This window comes from Alexandromys fortis, unplaced genomic scaffold, assembly GCF_014885135.2.
Source record: "Alexandromys fortis isolate MF-2015 unplaced genomic scaffold, M_Fortis_MF-2015_v1.1 scaffold_39, whole genome shotgun sequence".
Classification (NCBI taxonomy): Eukaryota; Metazoa; Chordata; class Mammalia; order Rodentia; family Cricetidae; genus Alexandromys; species Alexandromys fortis.
In genome coordinates this window covers 13,120,464-13,140,858 of record NW_026067918.1, presented here as the reverse complement: position 1 = coordinate 13,140,858, position 20,395 = coordinate 13,120,464, and the positions used below count along the sequence as shown (strand labels likewise).

Below are 20,395 nucleotides of genomic sequence, written 5' to 3'. Positions count from 1 at the left end.
CAGGGTCAGCAGTGGTCACTCTACCCCCTGATCAGAGACGCTGGTTCCGGCTGAGGATACTCAGAGCCGAGGTGAACTTTCCAGGCCCCAGGACAGGACCAACCTGGGGTTCTTGAGATCTCTCACTACTGCCCCAGGTGTTAGCAGGATCAAGCAGGTCATGCCTAGGTCACCTGGTAGCCACCTTTGTGGAGACAGCCCCAAAGTGCTGCTGGGGAATCATTAACCCGGGCAGTGTGGCAATGCTAGTAGCCGAGGCCAGGAGTTCACTGGGAAATCAGTTCCTTGATATGTGAAGTGGACTGGCCCACAGCTGGGTGGGGCTGCCGGGATTCCGGAGGCCTCACAGAGCAACACTGCGGATAACACTGCCCTCTCCTGGTCTCTCTAAGAAACTGCAAACGTTCTTCCAACAGGAAGCCCAAGGCCAGGGTGCACCTTCTCAAACACCTCTGAGGATCTGGGCTCAGGTCTAAGACCAACTAAAGAAACTTCTGTTCCTCTCCCAGGCTCTGCTGAGGTCTAGGAACAAAAATAGCTACACATGGGGTGACCCACCTCAGGCTTAGGTCTTCCAAGACTTGCAAATACAAGACCCTTCTGCCACCTTGCTCCAGTCTGGTGAGTCAGCCAGAACTTTTATCCCCCATGTACAACCCCCCCTTGCCTTGGGCATTAGTGGTAACAGCTCAGCCTCCATCCACCATGACTGGGGTGATGTTGGACCCGGACTGTCTTGGTAGGTTGGGTCACTATTACACTTTGTTGCTTTTCAAACTCCAAGCATCTAAATGTAAATTTCACATCCAAATCTCAGATCACCCCCAACCCCAACTCGAGCTGCACACCAGCCCCTGCTAAGCCTGTGTGGACACAAATCTGCCAACCGTGGGGATCAGAGGATGGGTCCTTGCACAACAGAAGTGATGGATGACTGTAGGCCCTCAACATCGCCAACAGGGAGGAGAGGCAGGGGCAGACAGCCTGACACACACGCCTCTAGATGACCCTTTGCGCCACCAACCCCGGGCACATACACCACTCACCACACACACCCAGCCTCAACAGTGTATTTTCTCGGTAGCCACAGGGGCATGTTCACTCTGTAAGTTGTCAAGGCAACCTGGAGAGCTCTGCACAGCTGTGGCGGCCTCCCCCTCACAGCAGGTCCGTCCTGTCTCTCTCCCAGAACTCGGTCTCCAGTGTCAGTAGCTGTTGCTCCCAACACCCCACCTGGGAGTGAAGCAGGGGTGAGCGGGCCTTGCCCAAGTCCCAGGGACCCCAGTCCAAAAGTCCTCAGAATGGGGGTGTCACTCCAGAACTACAGTGCCACCCACGGCTTCCAAGGCTGCCTTGATCTTCTCAGCCTCGGCTTTGGCCACATTTGCTTTGATTTCCTGGGGCAGGGACTCCACTAGCTTCTTGGCCTAAAAAGAGACAGCAGTAAGGAGCTTGTAGCACTTATAGTCATAACGAAGCCTATCCTAAAAGGGTCTAGAGCCCGAGAACTTTCACCCCCTAGCATATGCGAAGGCTCAGAATGGGGTCGCACCTGCACAAGGTTTATGCCCTGGACATAGTTCTTGATCTCCTTGATGAGTTTCACTTTGTCCACGGGCTTTGCTTCTGTCAGGCGGACAGTGAAGTGTGTCCGTTCTTTCTGTTTGGGGATGTCTTCTGCCTCAGCCACCTTAGGGAGTGGAAAGAGGTAGGGTGAGGAAGGATGAGGAAAGGCTGCCCCACCAGGACCTGCAGCAAGATCAACAGATCCTGAGCTCTGCCCTCTACAAAGCTGTACCAGACCCCTTTCAATCAGCTCTGCTTCTACCTCCCACAGGGCAAGGCCCTGAAACAAGCTGCTCACTCCTTTTATCTCCTGACATTTTACCCCAGCCCTCTCTAGAACTGAGGTCACCTGCCTCAGCCTCCTGAGTGCTGGGATTAAAGGTTATGTGCCACCACCGCCCGGCTCACTTTACCTCTCTTTAAATTGTAATTTGCAGGTTGAGTAGATGGCTCAGTTGGTGAAGGGTTTGCCTTGCAACTGTGAGGACCTGAGCCCGACCCCTGGAGCCCCTGCATGGCAGCTTGTGCCTGTAACCCCAGCACTGCCTAGGTAAATGGGAGGGTGCTAATGGCCCACTGCTAGCCAGCCTAGCGTTGTCGTAGGATATATGAACAGTGTGTGAGGATGCACTGCTGTGATTGGAGCAATAAAAAGCTGATTGGCCAACAGCTAGGCAGGAGGTATAAGCGGGATTTCTAGGGACAGAAACAAAGAGGAGAAATAGAGGCACACAGGAAATGTGAAGAGGAAACAGGAAATGAAGGATGAAAGAGAGGTAACGCCATGCGACAAAATGCAGATTAATATAAATGGGATAATTTAGTTAAAAGAACTAGGCTGACAAGCCTAATCTAAGGCTGAACTTTCTCCGTGTCATTGTTTGGGAGCTGACTGGCAGAACAGAAAAAGTCTCATTACTCCAGGCCAACTGAGACCATGTTTCAAAAATAAAGTGAGTGGCGCCTGAGGCTCCGATGGGAACGCACGCAAGCACGCACAGGTGAGGCTCCCACGGGAACACACGCAAGCACGCATGGGTGAGGCTCCCACGGGAACGCATGCAAGCACGCACAGGTAACAAGCAATTGTACTTATGAGGTAGGGAGAATAAACGCTTTGGAGATAGAGAAAAATCAGGACTATCTCAGTCTTCAGCCAACAAAACCTATGTGTCAATAATGACAACTTTTTTCTTTTGTCTTTCTCTTTGTGTGTGTGTTTCAAGACAGGGTTTCTCTGTAGATCTGAAACCTGTCCTGGAACTAGCTCTTGTAGACCAGGCTCTCCTTGAACTCACAGAGATTCGCCTGCCTGCCTGCCTCCCGAGTGCTGGGATTAAAGGTGTGCGACACCACTGCCAAGCTAAATGACAACCATTTTAAGCCCCACTCTTCCAAGCTAGCTCACAGTGGGACAGGAGAGTCCATGGTACTCCTGATCTGATGCACAGAGACCTCACAGCCCCAGCTCAGTCCTACCATCCAGGGCATGCCTGGATTGGGTTGGCTAACTGATATAGGACCAAATGGCAACAGTACTCCAGTCTAGACAATGAATCCAACCCTCGCTTCAGAAGTTCAGGGGTTAGAGGTGTATGCTGTTCTCTCAAATGAACATGAGTTTAGTTCCCAGCACCCATGTGACATGAGGCTGGTCACAGGGCCTTTAACTCCACCTTGAAGGGATCCAACATCCTCTTCTAGCTTCCTTAGGTGCCCACATAAATGTGGCACACGGACATACACACACACACACACACACACACACACACACACACGAATAAAAATAAATCCTTATGACAAAACAAAACATTAGGCTTGAACCTAGTCCTAGGTGGCTTAGAATTCACAGACATGCACCTGCCTCTCTCTATCTCCAAGTGCTGGGATTAGGGGTGTAGGCTACCATGCCCGGACCCTACTCAGATTTTACAGACTGCTTGGAAACCCGTCAGCTGGAGCTGTGAGGAATGCCTCGCTTTCTCTTTGTCAGCTTGTGGAGGCCTTCCTTGAAATTCCAGCCTGCTACCCAACTTCAGCGGCCTGCCTGTTGGTCTCCAAGCCAAAGTGCACCTCACACGGGTAGCAGGTACGCTAGGACTGCATCTTCCCTGCGCTTTGCCTACTTCCCTCAACAGCACTCACGGCATTGCTGTTTGACGAACTAGTCACACGGCCGCGTCTTCTTTATGAGGTAAGGTCTACCCACCAGCCTAGCGCAGCGCGCGGGGGAAACTTGTGGACATGAGTTTTACCTTCAGGACCCAGTGTGGAGGAGAGAATTCCTGAAAGGTGTCCCCCTTTACCCCTCCCCACGAGCTGTAACGTGTACACCCACCCACATACATACAGCAATAAGTAAAACAAGACCTCGAGTGCCTCTGGCAGAGTGGCGTTCCCAGAGGCGTTGTGGGGGAGCGCACAAGGGGACACACTAATGACAGCCGCAGACCCAAGCAGGAGCTAGAGAAATGTGTCACACGCTAAGGTCACGGAAATGGCTCTTTCTGTTGCCTAGGCTCACCTCAGGGGCTGCTGCTGCTGCGGCAGGGACGGCACCAGGCGTCACACCACCCATTGGCATGAGGCCAACATCCTGGATCTTCAACGTTTTCTGTGGGACACAAGAGAAGTTTCAGTGGCTGGTTGTTCTTCATAATGAAGGCACAAGACTGGTTGGCCCTGGCATCTAGAAAAAGCACATCTGACAATTTGCCAAACTCCCAGGACACATCTAGAAGAGACACGGACCTCTGACCCTGGTTTGGCAAAATACCAAACTCCCAAAATACAAACAGAAGACAGGGACCTTAGTCCCGGTCTGTGGAGAGCTCTCCCAATACCTTCAGGAGTTCATTGAGGTCTGAGATCTCCAGGAGGGTGAGGCTGGCGATGTCTTGGACCAGTTGCTGGATCTTGGGAGGGTATTCCTTGGGAGCATTATCGAGAGGGGCACCCGCGAGGGCTTCACTCCTTCTGTGGCTGCTGCTCCTCAACTGTCGCGCTGCGCAGACGCCGGGGACCTGTTGCCTAGCCCCCCATGCAAACAGACATCAGACCCGCGAAAAGGAGAGACGCGGAGACCAGAGAGCGCAAAGGGTCCATGTGCTCAGTCCTCCACCAATGGGGCCAGAATTCACCAGCCGAGGCTAAAAGGGACCTTCCAAGCTTTCCAATGTTTCCCAAAGCGTCTCAGAACCCCACAAGATTATGCCGGCAATCCCGCCGGAAACTGCAAGCTTCTGCTTGGATGAAACACATCTATCTGCCTAGCGGGTGCATTCTGCTGCACCAAGCATTCCAAGGCTCCGGGCTCGAGCTACGCCGCCGTGCACGACCGGGGTCGCAGGGGCGGGAAGCTTGGGACGAAAGTTACCCGTGCCCAAGGTCGCCCAGGCAGAGCCGTCCTCTCTGTACGCCCCACCAGCAGGGCCGCGGAAGGTGGCCATGCGCCCGCCACCCGCGCCCTCCGGACCTGCTCCGGCCCGCCGCCCCGGCCACAGCGCTCCAGAGCCCCCCACTCTACCTGGCAAGGCGGAGCGCTGCTCCCCGCAGCCCAAGCCGCGACCCCCACACGCGGCCAGCCGCCGCCGGCAGCATCGCTCCGCAGGCGGGAAGGTCACACGCGGATCTGTGCGGAAGCGGCGCTCTAGCCGGGAGCAGGCGAGCTGACCGGGCCGCTCTAGCCGCGAGGCCTCCAAGCATTAGAGCCGAAGCCCGCTGCTCTAGGCTGGGTCGGCGCCTGATATTACGCACTAGGCGACGCGACGCGCAGACGCAGTCTTGGCCCGGAAGTAGTGCTGGGCTAGCGGTGTCTCTGAAAGCCCTGTAGGGCAGCCCTTTGTGTTGCCAGCGGAATGCGCCAGCGACCCCTACGTAAGGAGACCGTCGCGTAGACCCTTGAATTCAGCTCAGACGTCCAAGAGATTAACGCTATAATCCAGGGGTCCAGTGCCCCAAGCATAAACGAAGGGCCAATCATTGTTCTAGAAGCCTGTCACCCTTTCCCCAACGTGCAGAGTGCATGCCTGTATCCCCAGGTTTGAATGCACACCCAAAGCAGACGTTTAGCTGGGAAGGAAAGCACGACATTTACGGCTTGGCTATCCTCACCAAACACCAGGCTGAAATGTGTTTTCCAGGGTGAGATACTGAGAACTGAAAACGTAAGCAGTGGTTTGACTCCACTGAGGCTGTAAAAGCCCATCTTTGCGCCCTTTTTCAACTGCTGGGAGTTTTCAACTGCCACGGGAGTCAATACAGAGTGCCCACCAGCAAGAAGACCATCCAAGGCTTCTCACCCCGCACCTCCCAAGCTCCAGGATTGATGCAGATTATTGCAATGAAGAGACCCTCACACTGCCGCACCAAACACTCACAACAGCTTCTGAAATACACTTTATTAGCACTGTTCTGCACTGGAGATGACAACGGAGGAGTAGGGAAACTAGACGTGCCTGACGCCTCCACCGCGCTGTGCAGGAGCCATGCCTGGACACCACAGTTCACATCAGACTCTGGGACAGCAGTCATCTGTGGCAGGCCCCACACAGCAGCACTCCCCAGAGGAGGTCCTACCTGCCCTGCAGAGTCCCAGCCCTGGGGAAGGCAGACTGCATCAGGATCAAAGCAGGGAGCCAGTGACAAGGAGCCAGACCACTGAGGACAGGGACGAGGGCCAAGGGGGAAGGCCCACCCCTTGCTCACGGGAGAAGGGACACTACAGGGCAGTCACAGGGAGGAAATGGCTAGTTAGACACATGGGTGGTTCCTGGTGAACCATAGTGTTACTCTGGGTGGTGAGTGCCGGACTCAAGGTCAGTCGAATGAGATGAGCTGGGCTTCACTGCCCGGGGCTGGCGGTCCCTGTGCAGGCGGTGGCTGGGCCACAGGGGGCTGCTGCTGGGGAGGGCCAGTGGCAGGTGGCATCTGGAGAGGAAGAGCAGACAAGCCCCATCACCCTTCTGTCCACACACAAGAGCTTCTGTTTAGAGCAAGCTTCATTGCAGCACAGAGTAACCCACAGTGCTGGTGTAAGTCTGTCTTTGCTATGCAAGCACATGCACATAGGTGTTTGCATTGACTTGCATGTCCTCATTCTGATGACTGAGAAAAGCCCCTGAGTATAAACCTAGTGCAAGGGTTCGAGGGTCAGGGAAGTGGCCTGAAGACGGCTCACCTGCTGGTACATGGGCTGTTGCCCTGCGATGTAGGCCTGCTGGGCTGGCAGAGATGCGTCCTGGCCTGGAAGGGTGGTCATAAGATTCTGTGGAGAGTAAAATTGAGCCCAACACTTAGTAGTCTGTGACCAGAAGGGCCCAGGAGGGGAGAACCTGTCCTCTGCTAACCCATCTTATGCCCAGCAGAGACTAGGCCTCTTTACCTGCATGTTGTATGGCTGGTAGCCCATGGACATTGGCTGGCTCCCCATGTAGCCTATGGTGCTGGTCTGTGGAGGCTGGGAGATGGCTGGGAGGCTCTGCGGGGCCTGAGAAGCCACAGTCTATGGAAGGAAGGGGGGGGGGGTGAGGGAACAGACAAGGGCTGGGAGTAGAGGAGGGGGGGTGACCTTGCCCACATACCTGGTAGCCTGGGGTTGGAGTGGGTTGGTAGGAGGAGTAGGCAGGGCTGGTGGTGGGCCCAGCCTGGGCCTGTGGGGCTGCCTGTGCCGCAGGAGCGCCTGCCGGGTACATGTAGGCACTGACCATGCCGGGATCTGTAACAGGAAAGATGAGCTGCTCAGGTCAGGAAGGACAGAGGGAGGAGACAATGCCCTTCCCTGGGGTTTTCCTTTTGTTGTGACTTTCAGAACCAAGTACATGCTTCACTTATAAAAGGCAGGTAAAGCCAACAAGGGGAAGTAGATCCTAAAAAGAAAATGAAAGCAGAAAAAAAAAATGACCCTAATTTCTTTTGTTTTTGTAGCACTGAGGGCTGAAGCCAGGGGTTTGAACATGATAGGCAGGTGCTCTTCCTGAGCCACACCCCCACCCTTCAAACTGCACTGAAACACGGGGCAGTCGCAGTAAAGGGAAGGGGCCAGGGAGAGCTGACATGAGATTCCTGGCGCTCATAACTGGGAGTTTCACAATCCAGATGAGAGGAACAAAGACAAACACGCTAATATTCCAGGAAAGACTCCGTGGGACAGAAATGAACCAATACACAGGGGAAACGAAGGGCACCCCAAGCTGTCAGGACGAGAAGAACTAGCGTGAACTAGTGTGCTCTGTGACCGAGAAACTGTCAACACATCCTAGGAACCCATGCCTTCACTGTTTGTGTGGAACACAGGTCTTAAACTAGAGTCTTCCCTGGGCAGTGTGTGATCCAATGTCTCCTGTCTGTGAAATGCACTGTGGGTGAAGAAGGAGCTTCACCTGCCCCTCACTCTAGAACAGATCAGGAAAGGAGTTGTGTGTGTATATGAACACGTGTTTCCATATGGACAGGAAAAAAAACTATAGAAAAATATTGTCACGACCTTCTGTAAGCTGGCAAGGTTACCTGCTGTGCTGCCAGGCATGCTGGGGTATGGGCCAGTGGCTGGGGCTGGCTGGCTCATGTACACACCATGCATTGGGGAGCCCTCTACTGAGCCTGCTGGGCTGAAGGTGCCAGGAAAGCTGGTTGGGCCTGAGGGCTGGTAGAGCACACCCCCAGCTGTGGGCATAGCCTGGAGCTAGAAACAAAGAAGAGCCAACAGTCAGAGGGGTTGTACTTGGCCCAGAAGGGGCAAAGCGGGGTGGGCAGCACATGCCTGGGCATAAGGCAAGGGGAAGGCAGGCATCTGGGCGCGCATCTGGACAGTCTGCTTCTGTTGCTCCAGGCGCATCTGCCGCTCCTTCTCCTGCTCCTGCAGGCGCTGGATAGCCAACTGCCTCTGCACCTCCAGGTACTCCTGCAGCAACAGACAGGAGGCGGTCAGGCCAGCCTGGGCCTCCCCTACCCATATGCCAGGTCGGGTGCCACACCTGCTTCTTCTGCCTCATGATCTCCAGCTTCTGTGCCAGTTGGATCTGACGCTGGCGCTCAGCCTCCTCGGCTGCCCGGCGCAGTTTCTCCCGGTGTTCCTCACGCAGGGCACTCAGGGCTCCCCGAGCATCACGGATCTGTGCCAGCTTGTCCTGAAGCCCCTCGTAGTACACTGTGTGCAGAGAACAGGGCAGCTCAGCCCTCTCACAGCTTGCAGGCCTAGCTGGTATGGGTTTCTGTTCTGCTTGGTCAGGGCTGTAGATAGAAAGGAGCAGAGCAGGCCCCAGCAATGGGACCACCTCCCAAGAGCTTCAGTGGAGCCCAGGGTCTCACAAGCCTACTGCCTTGGGAGCTGAAGCAGCCCTTGCAGGGCACCTGACACCTACGCCTGCGCTCGTCCAGCTGGTTGAGCAGCTCCAGCAGCTGCGGGTGCATGCTGTTGATGGACTGGAAGAGTGAGAGCACGGCCGAGTCATTGGTGATGCTGCGGCCCCGCATGTGGTTGCTCTTCATGCGGTTGACGAAAGTGGTGACAGCGTTCTGCAGGGCCTTGAGGAACTGCTCGTGGCTCTCCTCTGACTCCCCGTTCTGGTACTGCTGGAGAGGCAAAGTAGGGGCTGAGCAACACCACATCAGGGTGCACACCACGCCCGCTAACAGGCGTGGCCCACTGTGCTTAGGGCCTGGCACGGACAAATGATCCAGTCCTTAACCTGCTTGACAAGTGAGCGTCGTCGGCATCCTGCTCTACACACAAAGCAACAAAGACAACCTGAGGTTCCTGTCCACCAGGACACTGCTCACCAGCGCAGAGCTGGGGAAAAACCTCTGCCTGGGTATGGCTGGCACCAGCTCAGAAGTTGGGGGATAGGGAGGCCCTCCTCTGAGCTGCTCTGGAACACTAGGGACTGCAGAACAGCTGGAGCCTGAGACTCCTTGCTCTGACATAGCCCTCCAACCAGGACAGGAGGCAGAGCTTACCTCACTAAAGGGGCCACTGGAGGGAGCTATGGACTGAGAGTCTGTCTCTGGAAGAGGAGCCTGGAAGAGATCAGAGTTAAGTAAGGGCATCTTTGGCCAGCTTCATACCTGGCTCTAAGAACTGGCAGTCAAGAGTACAGAGGAGCCTCTTACCTCCACCATGCTGTTGGGGGCTGTATGCCCCTCCCCAGGCTGGGCAGCTGGCTCCGTCAAGGGCACAGGGGCAGAGGGTGTGGGGCTCTTCCGCGCCTCCTCCTGTTTCTTTTCCCAGTAGTTCCGGTTGAGGTACCGTGCAAGCTGCAAAGCAATAAGGAAAGGAGAGGGAGTTATGGCTGTGGTCGGGAACAGGAGAGGGAGTTATGGCTGTGGTCGGGAACAGGAGAGGGAGTTATGGCTGTGGTCGGGAACAGGATAGGGTTTTATGGCTGTGGTCGGGAACAGGAGAGGGAGTTATGGCTGTGGTCGGGAACAGGATAGGGTTTTAAGGCTGTGGTCGGGAACAGGAGAGGGAGTTATGGCTGTGGTCGGGAACAGGACAGGGTGTCAAGGCTGTGGTCGGGAACAGGAGAGGGAGTTATGCCACTCACTTCAGGGTCGATGTCCTCAGCCAGAGGTGCTGATGAGTTCTGGGGAGACAAACAGAGTCTGAGGAGCAACAGGCTGAAGGGGTGATGTGATCCCCAAGCAGTCAATCCCACAGGGACCCAGATGGCACCAAAGGATGGCAGCTCTCAGGGCTGGCCAGTGTTCTAACCCCGTCTGGCACCTGCCAGCCCTTTCCTTCTCAGGGTCTTTGGGCCTAGCATTCACTCTCCTTCTGGCAGTACAGTGTTAAGATCTTGAATCATGAAACGGTCACGTTTCGCATCAATCTTTAACTTTACTAAGGTACAGGGCAGCACCCAGGCCTTACTGACTTCCTAGGGCAGGTGCCGGCACTTTACGCGGAAGTGAAGCCCTAGTGTGTGGGCTGTGCTCACAATCTGAGGAGGAGGAAGTGTCCTCGGCTAGCAGGTACCGGGGCTGTTTCCATTCGTGGCTGGCTACTGGGAAGAGCTCCACAGAGCCTCCAGGAGAGTTCAGTTCCAGGACTGAGGGAGGGAGGGAGGCGGGTCTCCAGAAGGTCAGATCTGTAATACTCCCTGGCAGGGGGCCTCTCTCGGTGTCCTCTGTACCCCTACAACAAAGCCCCAAACCAGCAGAACCCCCCTGGTGATCCCTGGAAAGTGAGAAACAACTCACCACAGGGGACGAATACAGGCTGCCGGCTGGGGGTGCAGATGAGGCCAGGGGTGTGGGCTCTGCCTTTGGGTGCCCTGTGTGTGTTGACTTCTGTCTCTGAGGCAGAATCAGGAAGGAGCAGTCATCATTAAGGGAGCGTGTGGCTGTGGAAACTCAAGGTGACCTTCATGGCGCCCCGTGGCTTACCATCCTCTCTTTCTCCTCAGCCTCAGACTGAGAGAGGGCCAGCGCCAGCTGCAGCTCCTCCTCTTCCTGCAAGGCTGTCTCATCCCGCTTTGGGGGCAGCTGAAGACAGACAGGGCGAAGTGAGAAGGGCCCCGGGAAGAGGTGAGAAAGTGTTGTAGGGATGGGAGGGGCCTCGCACCTGAGACTGCTGGGACAAAGGGCTGGTCAGGTACTCTGGGGGCAGCTCTGTGGTCGAGGCAGCCTTTCCTTCCGCTTTCCTGCGGCAAGACGAGACGCTGTAAGTGACCAGACACTGACACCAGCCTCCCAGGGACTCCTCACAACCATCTCCAAAGACCGACAATGCAGGTCTGACAGGGACATGTGGCTCCCTGCCCACATCCGAGGAATGGCCTAGGTGGGGCCTCTCCTGGCTGAGCTGAGCAAGGGCTCCCTATAGCACGTAGACATTGCTGACTGCACCTGCCATGACCAGCAACGGGCCTTCCCTCAGAAGATGCCAGAAAGGGCATCAAGGTCCAGGAGGCCAGGAATTTTCTGGAGTGTGATATAGAGCAGAGATTTCTCCACAAGTGTGGCTGAGGGCCACACATATATAGCACACTCAGGATTTCTAAAGGAAAAACCACACTAAAGCATGTCCACACACACAGCGGAGGAGGGAAGCCGAGCAGCCAGAAGATAGGACATGGTTAGGAATGGACCTCTGTGGAACAAGGGCTGGGTTTCACGGATGGAAAGAGCTGTGCAAAGCCGAGGCCCAGCCTCATGTGCGATCAAGGCACTTCCCATTTCAAGACAAAAGAGCTCCTTTCAGCAAGACCTGTGTCCTGTACGAGTGATGTGCGGCCACGTTCAGTGTGACTAACTGGACTCAAGCAGTCCACTGCACTGGGGGAGAGACGGCTCAGGGGTTACGGGCATGTTCCCTCTTCCAGAGGATCAGGTTCCTGGCACCCATATGGGGCAGCTCACAACTACCTGCCACTCCAACTGCAGAGGGATCGGATGAATCTGACCTACTTAGGCACCTTCACACACCTGCACGTCTATACATAGATACACACATATAATTAAAAATAAAGAAATTTATCTAAAAAAAAAAGAAACAAAAAAAAAGGATCCCGCTATAAACTATGATTGGGAGCACATTCTCTTATCTGCTTCTATGATGTTGGCTCTGACTAGATGTGAAGCTTCTCAAAACTGTAGATCTCACTGGAAAGCAAACTATCAATTTAATGTCAGTGTATTCTGAAACAGAAAGGGGGAGGGGACAAAAAACCAGGGTGTCCTTGGGAGCAGCCTCCTCACCCAACTGGTCAAAGGTTATCAGTGACAGATGGGGGACGGACACAGCCTCACGCCTGGGGCTCTCGAGCTAAGCACCAAGTAGTCTTAGATTCCAATGGAGGGACGGACCCTGGAACAGGTGCATCACAACTAACAGGCTAAAAACACTGTCCTGGTTAAGGAGACTGGCAAGGTACGATAATACAGAAAATATACTCTGAAACCCTGGCATATCCCAACAGGGACCAAGAAGCCACAAAGGACCTTCCTAGGGCAGTGGTCAAACTGGAATACCCAAAGGACAGGTGCTGGCAACACAATGTCCCATGTCCTGTGACAATACAGCACCGACTTCTCAGACCATCTGCCTTTTTGGAATGGACACTAGGCATGTTCAAGCATAGAAGACCATGAAGTTCACACAACTCACTTTAGGGCCATCAAAACCACTCAGTGGGAATGAAGTTCCTTTGAAAGCAAGCATGGCAGACCTAAGCATGGCCCCCAGAGGAAGAGAATCGACTGCACAGTTTCCCTTGAGCTCCACAGGCACACACAGCATCAGCACTCACGCCCACCTATGTCTCCTTCCCAACCCCAACAGATTCTAAAAATTAGAATAAAACAGAAACATCCGGGGACACGAGGATGAGGGGGGAGGGGAACCATAACTGAGAAATCCAAGTGAGGGGCTTGCACGTGTTCCCCTGTGCACACGCATACATGCATACACACGTCTCTATCACCTGCGTCCCTCTTCTGCAAGCGTTCTTTCCTTTGCTTTTGGTTCTTCTAAGACAGGGTCTCACATAGACCTAGCTGGTCTGGAACCTGCTATGTGGATTAGGCCACTGTGGGGTCATGTTATTCTATCCACCACCTGTCCCAGAATTTGGGGTGGTGGGGCTGCCTGAGAAAGCTACACAGGCTGGCCTTAACACTTGTGACGGCTTCAGGAGCCTGAGAGGCCCAGGAGTCTACACTCACTTGTTCAGCTGCTCGTAGCAGGGCTCACACACGCGCACCTCCTTCTCAATGCCGAACTTGGGGATGGTGGAGTATTTGGAAGAGCACTTGCCGCAGAAGATCTGCCCGCATGCCCGGCAGTGGTGCTGTGAGATAAAGCGGGACAGGTGCAGTGACGCTGGCTACGGCCACGCTGACGGCCTACCAGCCAGAACGCCCTATGTGAGTGGGAGCTGGGACAGGGACAAGTAGAGCCAAAGAGATGGGAGGCTTACAGGACACTCAATTTCAGCCACCATTTGAAGGAATTAAAAATAAAATAAAATAAAGCACACCCCTTTAGTCCCAGTACTTGGGAGGCAGAGACAGGCGGATCTCTGTGAGTTTGAGGCCAGCCTGGTCTACAGATCTGAGTTCTAGGACAGATAGAGCTCACAGAGAAACCCTGTCTCAAAAAAAAAAAAAAAAAGGATCTTTGCCCAACCCAGGAGAAACACTAAAATGACCCTGACTCAGACCTTAGTCTAAGCTTGGGATGTTTAGATCCCCAAGGTGAAGCTGGACCCTGCCCACCAGGCAAACTTTAGATGAAGGTACTCATTCATCATCATGGAGGTCAAACACCAAACTCCTGCCTCAAGCACCTCAGGTCTGAGCTGGATTTACTCCAAAACCATCAGGCTGGAGCAGAAGAGACAGGAGCACATGAAAGGAGCGTGGCTTTTGTGAAGAGGGCAGGGGCATGAACTGAACACTCAAGTCCCTGGCGATACTCACTTTGCGGGTCACCACCCCAAACTGTACTCTGCAGCGGTGGCATTCCTCGGCATCCACCCAGTCAGGGGCCTGGGGACAATAGTCACAATCACATAACATTCTCCGTCCCAAGTGCCCAGAGATGGCACAACTCACCCCACATCCCAGACAGGAAAGGCACCTAGAGAGGGTCCCAAATTAGTGATATCCAAACCAACCACATGACCCAGGATTAAGTTGCTTCAGAAAAAAAAAAAAAAAAGGAACCTGCTCCTAACAGGCTTCCTGACACTTCCCAAGTTTGTGGATGTGGATTCTCTTGTTGTATTTTTGAGACAGGGTCTCTCTATGTAGCCTTGGCTGTCCTGCAACTCACTGTGTAGACCAGGCTAGCTTTAAACTCAGAGATCTGCCTGCCTCAGCCTCTGAAGCTCTGAGATTACAGGTATGGGCCACTGCAATTAGCCTAGCTTTAGGGTGCGTAAAGAAATTCAGTCTCTTGTTTTTCTTTCTTTCCTTCCTTTTTTTAAACAGTGCTGAGTGCTGAACCCTGAACCTCGGGTCATGACAGGCAAGGGCTTTACAATCAGCGAAATCCCCAAGGCTTGACATTTTCTTTCTTTTGAGTCAGGGTCTTGTTATATACTTAGCACAGGATGTCCTGGAGTTCACAGCAATCCTCCTCTGGAAAGCTGGGATTAAAGGCATGAGCCTTACCAAACCCCAGACAAGAAAGAGCCCCAGGACCTCCCTCTTCCGTCCTCCCAAAAGCTCCTGGACTGATCAGCAGAGCTGAGCCAGGACTTACTCTTTCCGCAGCAAACATAGCGTCACTCTCCTTGAATTCCGGGAAGACGTGTCCTAGGAAGAAAAGGTTTTAGCTACCACTGGCTCCTTCTCTGGTCACCACTTCCTAACTCCTGAAGTCTGCCTCATCAGATAAAACTAACAGGATTAGGACAGAACACTAGAGTTCTCCAAGTCCCAAAGCCAAAGTATCACCAAATATCCTAATTCACTGCCCACTCTCTGGAAACCCCACAGCTCTCTAGGGCTGCTGCATCTCAGGAATGCAGACAGGGGACTTGAGAAAAGACCTTCAGACATCATGCCCTGGCCAAAAATCTGAGAATCACTTCCTGCCACACACACAGCAATAGCACATTCTGGCCTTGCTCTCCTCTGGCATGAACCACCCTTCTGTCCCCTCCAGCAGGTACAGTGTACTCTGACCCCAGGGTCTGAACCAGAGTCCTCTGCAAAAAGTGCCAGGGCAAAGCTAGAGACGGGTCAGTGGTTTAGCACTGGCTGTTTCTTCCAAAGGACCCCAGTTTGATTCCCAACACACAAATCGTGGCTCACAACCATCTGTAAGCCTAGCCCCCAGGAGATCCCGCACCCTCTCCTGGCCTCCAGGGACACCAGGCAGCATGTGGTCCACACATACTGCAGGCAAAGCACCCATAAACATAAAAGTGAAACAAAATAAAAAAGGTGCCAAGGTCCTGCGGTTGCTCTTGGTATTCAGAACGCCTAGAATCCATCTCACTTGAGTGGTCTTCCTAGACTGTTCATCCGTGCTACCCCAGGAAGCACAATGGGTGTGCCTGTCCACAGACTTTACTGTTTCCTGACTGAATATAGCCTGCTGCCTCCCTGTGGGTGGAAGTGTAGAAAGCAGGACCTTGTCAGAGCCTCACTGCCAGTCACTCAGGAGGATCAGTCTACCCCGAGCCCCTCATCACTAGGACAATCAATCTCCCAGCCTGGAGCTGGGCAGTTCTAACTTACCTTCGACCTTCATGATCTGGTACGTGTCCTGGACCACCTTATACTTGGGCTCATTCCGGAAGGCGTGTGCCCAGGCCTGGATCAGGTACAGGATCTTGTTCCGAACATTAACTTCCACCTGCCTCTGCAGAGCAAGAAGAAAGTGGGAAGGGCTGCGGGAGACTCGAGGTGTCTGAGGTCTCAAAGGGAAGAGCCAGCTTGCAAGACCAAGTGCCCTGAGTAGAGACAATTGGCACAAAGACCAGAGAGAGTCCCTGGGTGGCTACCAGGCACCCATCTAATCTCAGGAGCGAGCAGGGTCAGGGTCACAATCCTTTTTTTTTTTTTTTTTTAAGATTTATGTATTTAAACCGGGCGGTGGTGGTGCACGCCTTTAATCCTAGCACTGGGGAGGCAGGCGGATCTCTGGGAGTTCGAGGCCAGCCGGGTCTAAAAGAGCTAGTTCCAGGACTGGCACCAAAACCACAGAGAAACCCTGTATCAAAAACAAAACAAAACAAAAAAGAGTTATTTATTTATTATGTACCGTGTTCTGCCTGCACGTGTGCCTGGAGGTCAGAAGAGGACACCAAATCTCATTACAAATGGTTGTGAGCCACTGTGTGGTTGCCGGTAATTGAACTCAGGACCTCTAGAAGAGCAGCCAGTGCTCTTAACCTCTGAGCCACCTCTCCAGCCTGGAGTCACAATTCTTAATCCTCAGAGAAATCAGAGAATCCCCAGAAGCTACATTGCTTGACCTACAGCCATGACTCCTTCTCCATCTCTGCATGGCACCTCGTCCGCACCATCACTAAAGCCTGGCGCTCCGAGTGCCTCTAAGAGGCACCAGGCGGGACGTGAAGCATTGCCTTAGGTCTCAGGACACAGACACCACAGAGTCAGATCTCCCTCCAGCCATTGTCTGAAAGAGGCAGGGATGTCCTCTCCAGATGTTTCTCCACAAGGCTCAGGCCCTGAGAGCCACAGCACAGCCTCGCGCTTGGCACCCTCTTAGGGAGGTCACAACACTTTCTGTTGATGACACAGACCAAGCAGCTTCAAGGAGACACAACAGCTCTTACACTGGGATCCGGGCTTCTCTCCAAGCAGACCAGCCTGGTGCAGAGCAGGGAGGTCGCCTGACGCTTTGCCCTCCTCCAGCTATGCAACAAAAGTCTGGTTTAGGCCCCAAGTTAGAAGGGTCAGCTAACAGCTCAGTGCCCGAGACAGGTTCTCGGCAGCATGGGTTGAGGGTGAAGCTTCCCATGAGACCAAAGCCTGGAGCTGTGTCACATGAAACAGCGTCATTTGCCCAGCCCACCAACCAACCCAGCTGCATCACCATCCACATGACAACGCCTCAGGTCCTCGTGGGGACGATCTCACACGGCTCCAGCAAGCTCTCATCCACCCTCCCTGGAGCAGCTCCTGCTCTATCATTTTGCCCTCTTGGCCCTGCCAAGGATAGACCTAAACTCTAACTTCTGCACCTTCACGACTCAGACTTCTCCCACTCTTGAATGTGCTACTCCAAACCTCTTCCCCAAGCTCCTACGATACTCCATGACCACCTCTGCCCACAGCCCTGAGGACTCAGCCACATGCCCTACTTTGGAAGCCTTCTCTGGCCCAACAGTGTCTCTCCCTGGGCCTGGTCTGGACTCACAGACCACTCACAGGGACCTCTACTCTTACCCTCACCTCCCCCTTCTGTAAAAGAGCTGGCACTCAACCTAACTCTGTCTTCCCTCAAGACTCTAGGAAACCTACCTTCAGCAGCTCCTTTAGCTCTTCCATGGTCTGTTTGTTGGCTACTTCATCGTGGACTGTCTGGCCACAGTTCTTTACCACAGACTCCATCACCTGAAAACCACAAGGAAGATAAAGACCTAGCTTGCCGGGTGGTGGTGGCACACGTCTTTTATCCCAGCACTCGGGAAGCAGAAACAGGCTGATCTCTGTGAGTTCAAGATCAGCCTGGTCTACAGAGTGAGTTTCAGGACAGCCAAAGTTGTTACACAGAGAAACCTTGTCTCAAAAAGCAAACAAACAAAAAAGGCCTAGCTGTGTCCAGGGCAGGGCCTTCTTCCTGCTGGAAGACAGGCTGTAACAGGCCTCTGAGTCCACTCAACCTGTTAGAAACCCCAAACAGCACTCAAAGACAGGCTCCAGGCCCTGACAACATCTTGTGGTCAAAGATGACAGCCATCCCATCCTTCATGTGTGTATGTTCGGACTGCAGATAGAGAAGCATTTTTGATACTTCCCCTATTCCCATAGGAGGGCTCCAACTGTACTCAGTGCCAGAGGGATCCACTAGTTGATCTGTGCCCAGCAAAGTGGGCATGGCTGCTGCACAGCAGGAGGAAGAGAATCTGAGTATGGGAACCAAAAGACACTGCAGCAGGGCTCTAGTTACCTCCAGAGCATACAAAGCCACGTGTGGGTTCTTATCATTGACCTTCTTCTTGATGGAATTTACAGCATATTTTGCTCTGAAAGAAAAGAAAAATAAAAGCAGTAAAGACAGCAGTAAGAGGGATGGAGGGGAAACGTCTCCATAAGGTGAGGAGAGCAATCTGCCATCCTTGTTTTCTGAGACACGGTTTCATGTAGCCCGGGCTGGCCTCCAGTCCAGTGTGTAACTAAAAAAGACCCTGTCTTCACCTCCCAAGTGCTGTGACTACAGGCAGTGCCATCATGTCTGGTTTATGCTGTTTTGGGGATGAACCCAAGATTTTACACACACTAGGCAAATACTCTACCAACTGAACTCTACACCCAGACTTCCACACACCATCTTGGTCCTTCAGACCTCTAAATATCTCCAAACTGTACAGTTTTAATTGTCCCAACATAACAAAATATCCAGACATAGATAAGGCAATTGCCTACATAAAGAACCCTTGGGGTGACAGACGGTGGTGCCGCATGTCTTTAATCCCAGTACTCAGGAGGCAGAGGCAGGAGGATCTCTGTGAGTTTGAGGCCAGCCTGGTCTACAGATTGAGTTCTAGGACAGCTCCAAAGCTACGCAGAGAAACTCTGTCTCAAAAACAAAAACAAACATACAAAAAAGCCCTGTGGTCAACTTAATCTTTGAAGTGGAATGGGAACGAAAAGATGTCAGCATCATAAGTGACCACCCCTTGCTTTATAGGACAGGCCCTGCCCACTTACTGTGTGTCCCCCTGACGGATCAGGTCGCAGATCTGCAGAATGGACTCCCAGTCTGTCTCCAATAGAAGCTGGCTGGTGGCTTTGTCTAAAGGAGAGAGATGTCACTCAGGGGACCCACTGTGCTGTTTCCTAGATGGCTCCCAGGTTAGCAATTTCCCCTTTTTAAACAGCTGAACCGAACAGACAATCCTCTTGAAGCAGTGACAATCCTGGAAATGGCACACACACACATACACCCCGTGCAAAACGCAAATAATGTGAAAATTACAGACTCATGGCTGCTGTGCTTGCTCCGGATCAGCTGTCATTTCAAACTCTGAATCACTCAGTTCCCACAGACCCTCAGGAGACAGGCACTGCCTCCATCCCCTTTCAACGTAAAACAGAGGGACATGAATGCCCTATATCACAGCTTGCTGGGCACTTCGAAACAGCACGCACAACAACAGGGTCACCTGGCCCTCAGAGCCCCATCACTGAGATGGTTTGTCCTTTATATTATTAGCTCTTAGCAGGGCAGGCACTGGAGAGATCTCTGGATTCCCCAGCTAACACTCTTCACATCCTCATCCCCCCTCTTCTACAAGGATGAACTATCCCAAGACACACCAACTTTGTCACCGACTCGGCAAATTACTGGATTGGTACCTGAAGTGCTGAACTTCCCCAGAGGGGAGAATAAGAAAAATGTTTCCACGATCCCCTTTGAAAACCTTAGTTCGGAAAGCAAACGAGCAGACTATGGAGGCACTCTGGCGCCTGTTCGGGGACACACTATATTTTTATTGAGAGAATGCGGCATGCAAGGCAAACCCATTTTCCCTCCTAAAATTTACACTTCCCAGGAGGTTCAAATAGGATCAACAAGCTCCTTCAACAGGGAGAGAAAATGTCTTCCAAAACCCAGGGACACTTCCAGAACCCAAGGAATAAACAGGGTCCTAGGAAGCAGTCCCCAAGGGGCTCGCAAAGGTTTAAGGAGGGCAGTATCGGTTCCACAGCCTTCGAACAAGCATCAGGGTCAAACGACCCGCATGAAGCTAGGACCTGAGTCATACACTTCATGACTCAGGACTTTGGCCCAATCGGTTCCGGCCCATCGGACCGGAGGGGGCGAGGTCCTCGCGGACTCCCAAAGAGCATCCCTCACTGGACCCCCGGGCCGCGGTGCACAGCCCCGGAGGCCACACCCGAGGCCCGGGGATGTGTCGTGCTCCCGGGAGGCCGGCGGCCGAGCAGGGCGACCGGCCCACTCCCCGGAGACCTATGGAGGCAGCGTCTGGCGGGTGCGCGAGAGAGCTGACGGCGAGCTGGCTGGTGGACGCGTTACCTAGGAGACGCTCGAAGGTGCCGCTACCTCGCCCCATGGCGACCCCGCTCCGGACCGACGCCGCGGGCGCTCCCTCTTTCGGAGCTGACGCGCCCCCCAACTTCCGCTTCCGCCTTTCTGGGTCCGCGTGCGCAGGCGCACGTCGCC

At 53.6% G+C, this 20,395-nt stretch overlaps 2 protein-coding genes across 4 annotated transcripts; both read right to left on the bottom strand.

The window, feature by feature from the left end:
- Positions 1-1,056: 1,056 nt before the first annotated feature.
- Mrpl12 (mitochondrial ribosomal protein L12) lies at positions 1,057-6,099 on the bottom strand. The gene is made up of 6 exons (XM_050140443.1): positions 5,868-6,099; positions 5,093-5,465; positions 4,410-4,596; positions 4,091-4,180; positions 1,553-1,690; positions 1,057-1,427 (listed from the first exon to the last, which is right to left on the bottom strand). Exons 1-6 carry the CDS (start codon positions 6,097-6,099, stop codon positions 1,311-1,313), a joined length of 1,137 nt encoding a protein of 378 aa, XP_049996400.1. The 3' UTR covers positions 1,057-1,310.
- On the bottom strand, positions 5,947-20,380 carry Hgs (hepatocyte growth factor-regulated tyrosine kinase substrate). 3 transcript variants are annotated; one of them, XM_050140307.1, is made up of 22 exons: positions 20,249-20,380; positions 18,919-19,003; positions 18,158-18,233; positions 17,509-17,601; positions 15,757-15,880; positions 14,774-14,826; positions 13,987-14,055; positions 13,231-13,355; positions 11,129-11,207; positions 10,951-11,049; positions 10,765-10,860; positions 10,110-10,148; positions 9,676-9,819; positions 9,523-9,582; positions 8,928-9,138; positions 8,541-8,713; positions 8,327-8,467; positions 8,074-8,248; positions 7,149-7,282; positions 6,950-7,069; positions 6,746-6,832; positions 5,947-6,495 (listed from the first exon to the last, which is right to left on the bottom strand). In XM_050140307.1, exons 1-22 carry the CDS (start codon positions 20,283-20,285, stop codon positions 6,385-6,387), a joined length of 2,331 nt encoding a protein of 776 aa, XP_049996264.1. In that variant the 5' UTR covers positions 20,286-20,380; the 3' UTR covers positions 5,947-6,384. The 3 variants fall into 3 exon arrangements, with proteins under 3 accessions (XP_049996264.1, XP_049996265.1, XP_049996266.1); XM_050140308.1 differs by having other exon boundaries at positions 8,928-9,135; XM_050140309.1 differs by lacking the exon at positions 9,523-9,582.
- Positions 20,381-20,395: the final 15 nt, after the last annotated feature.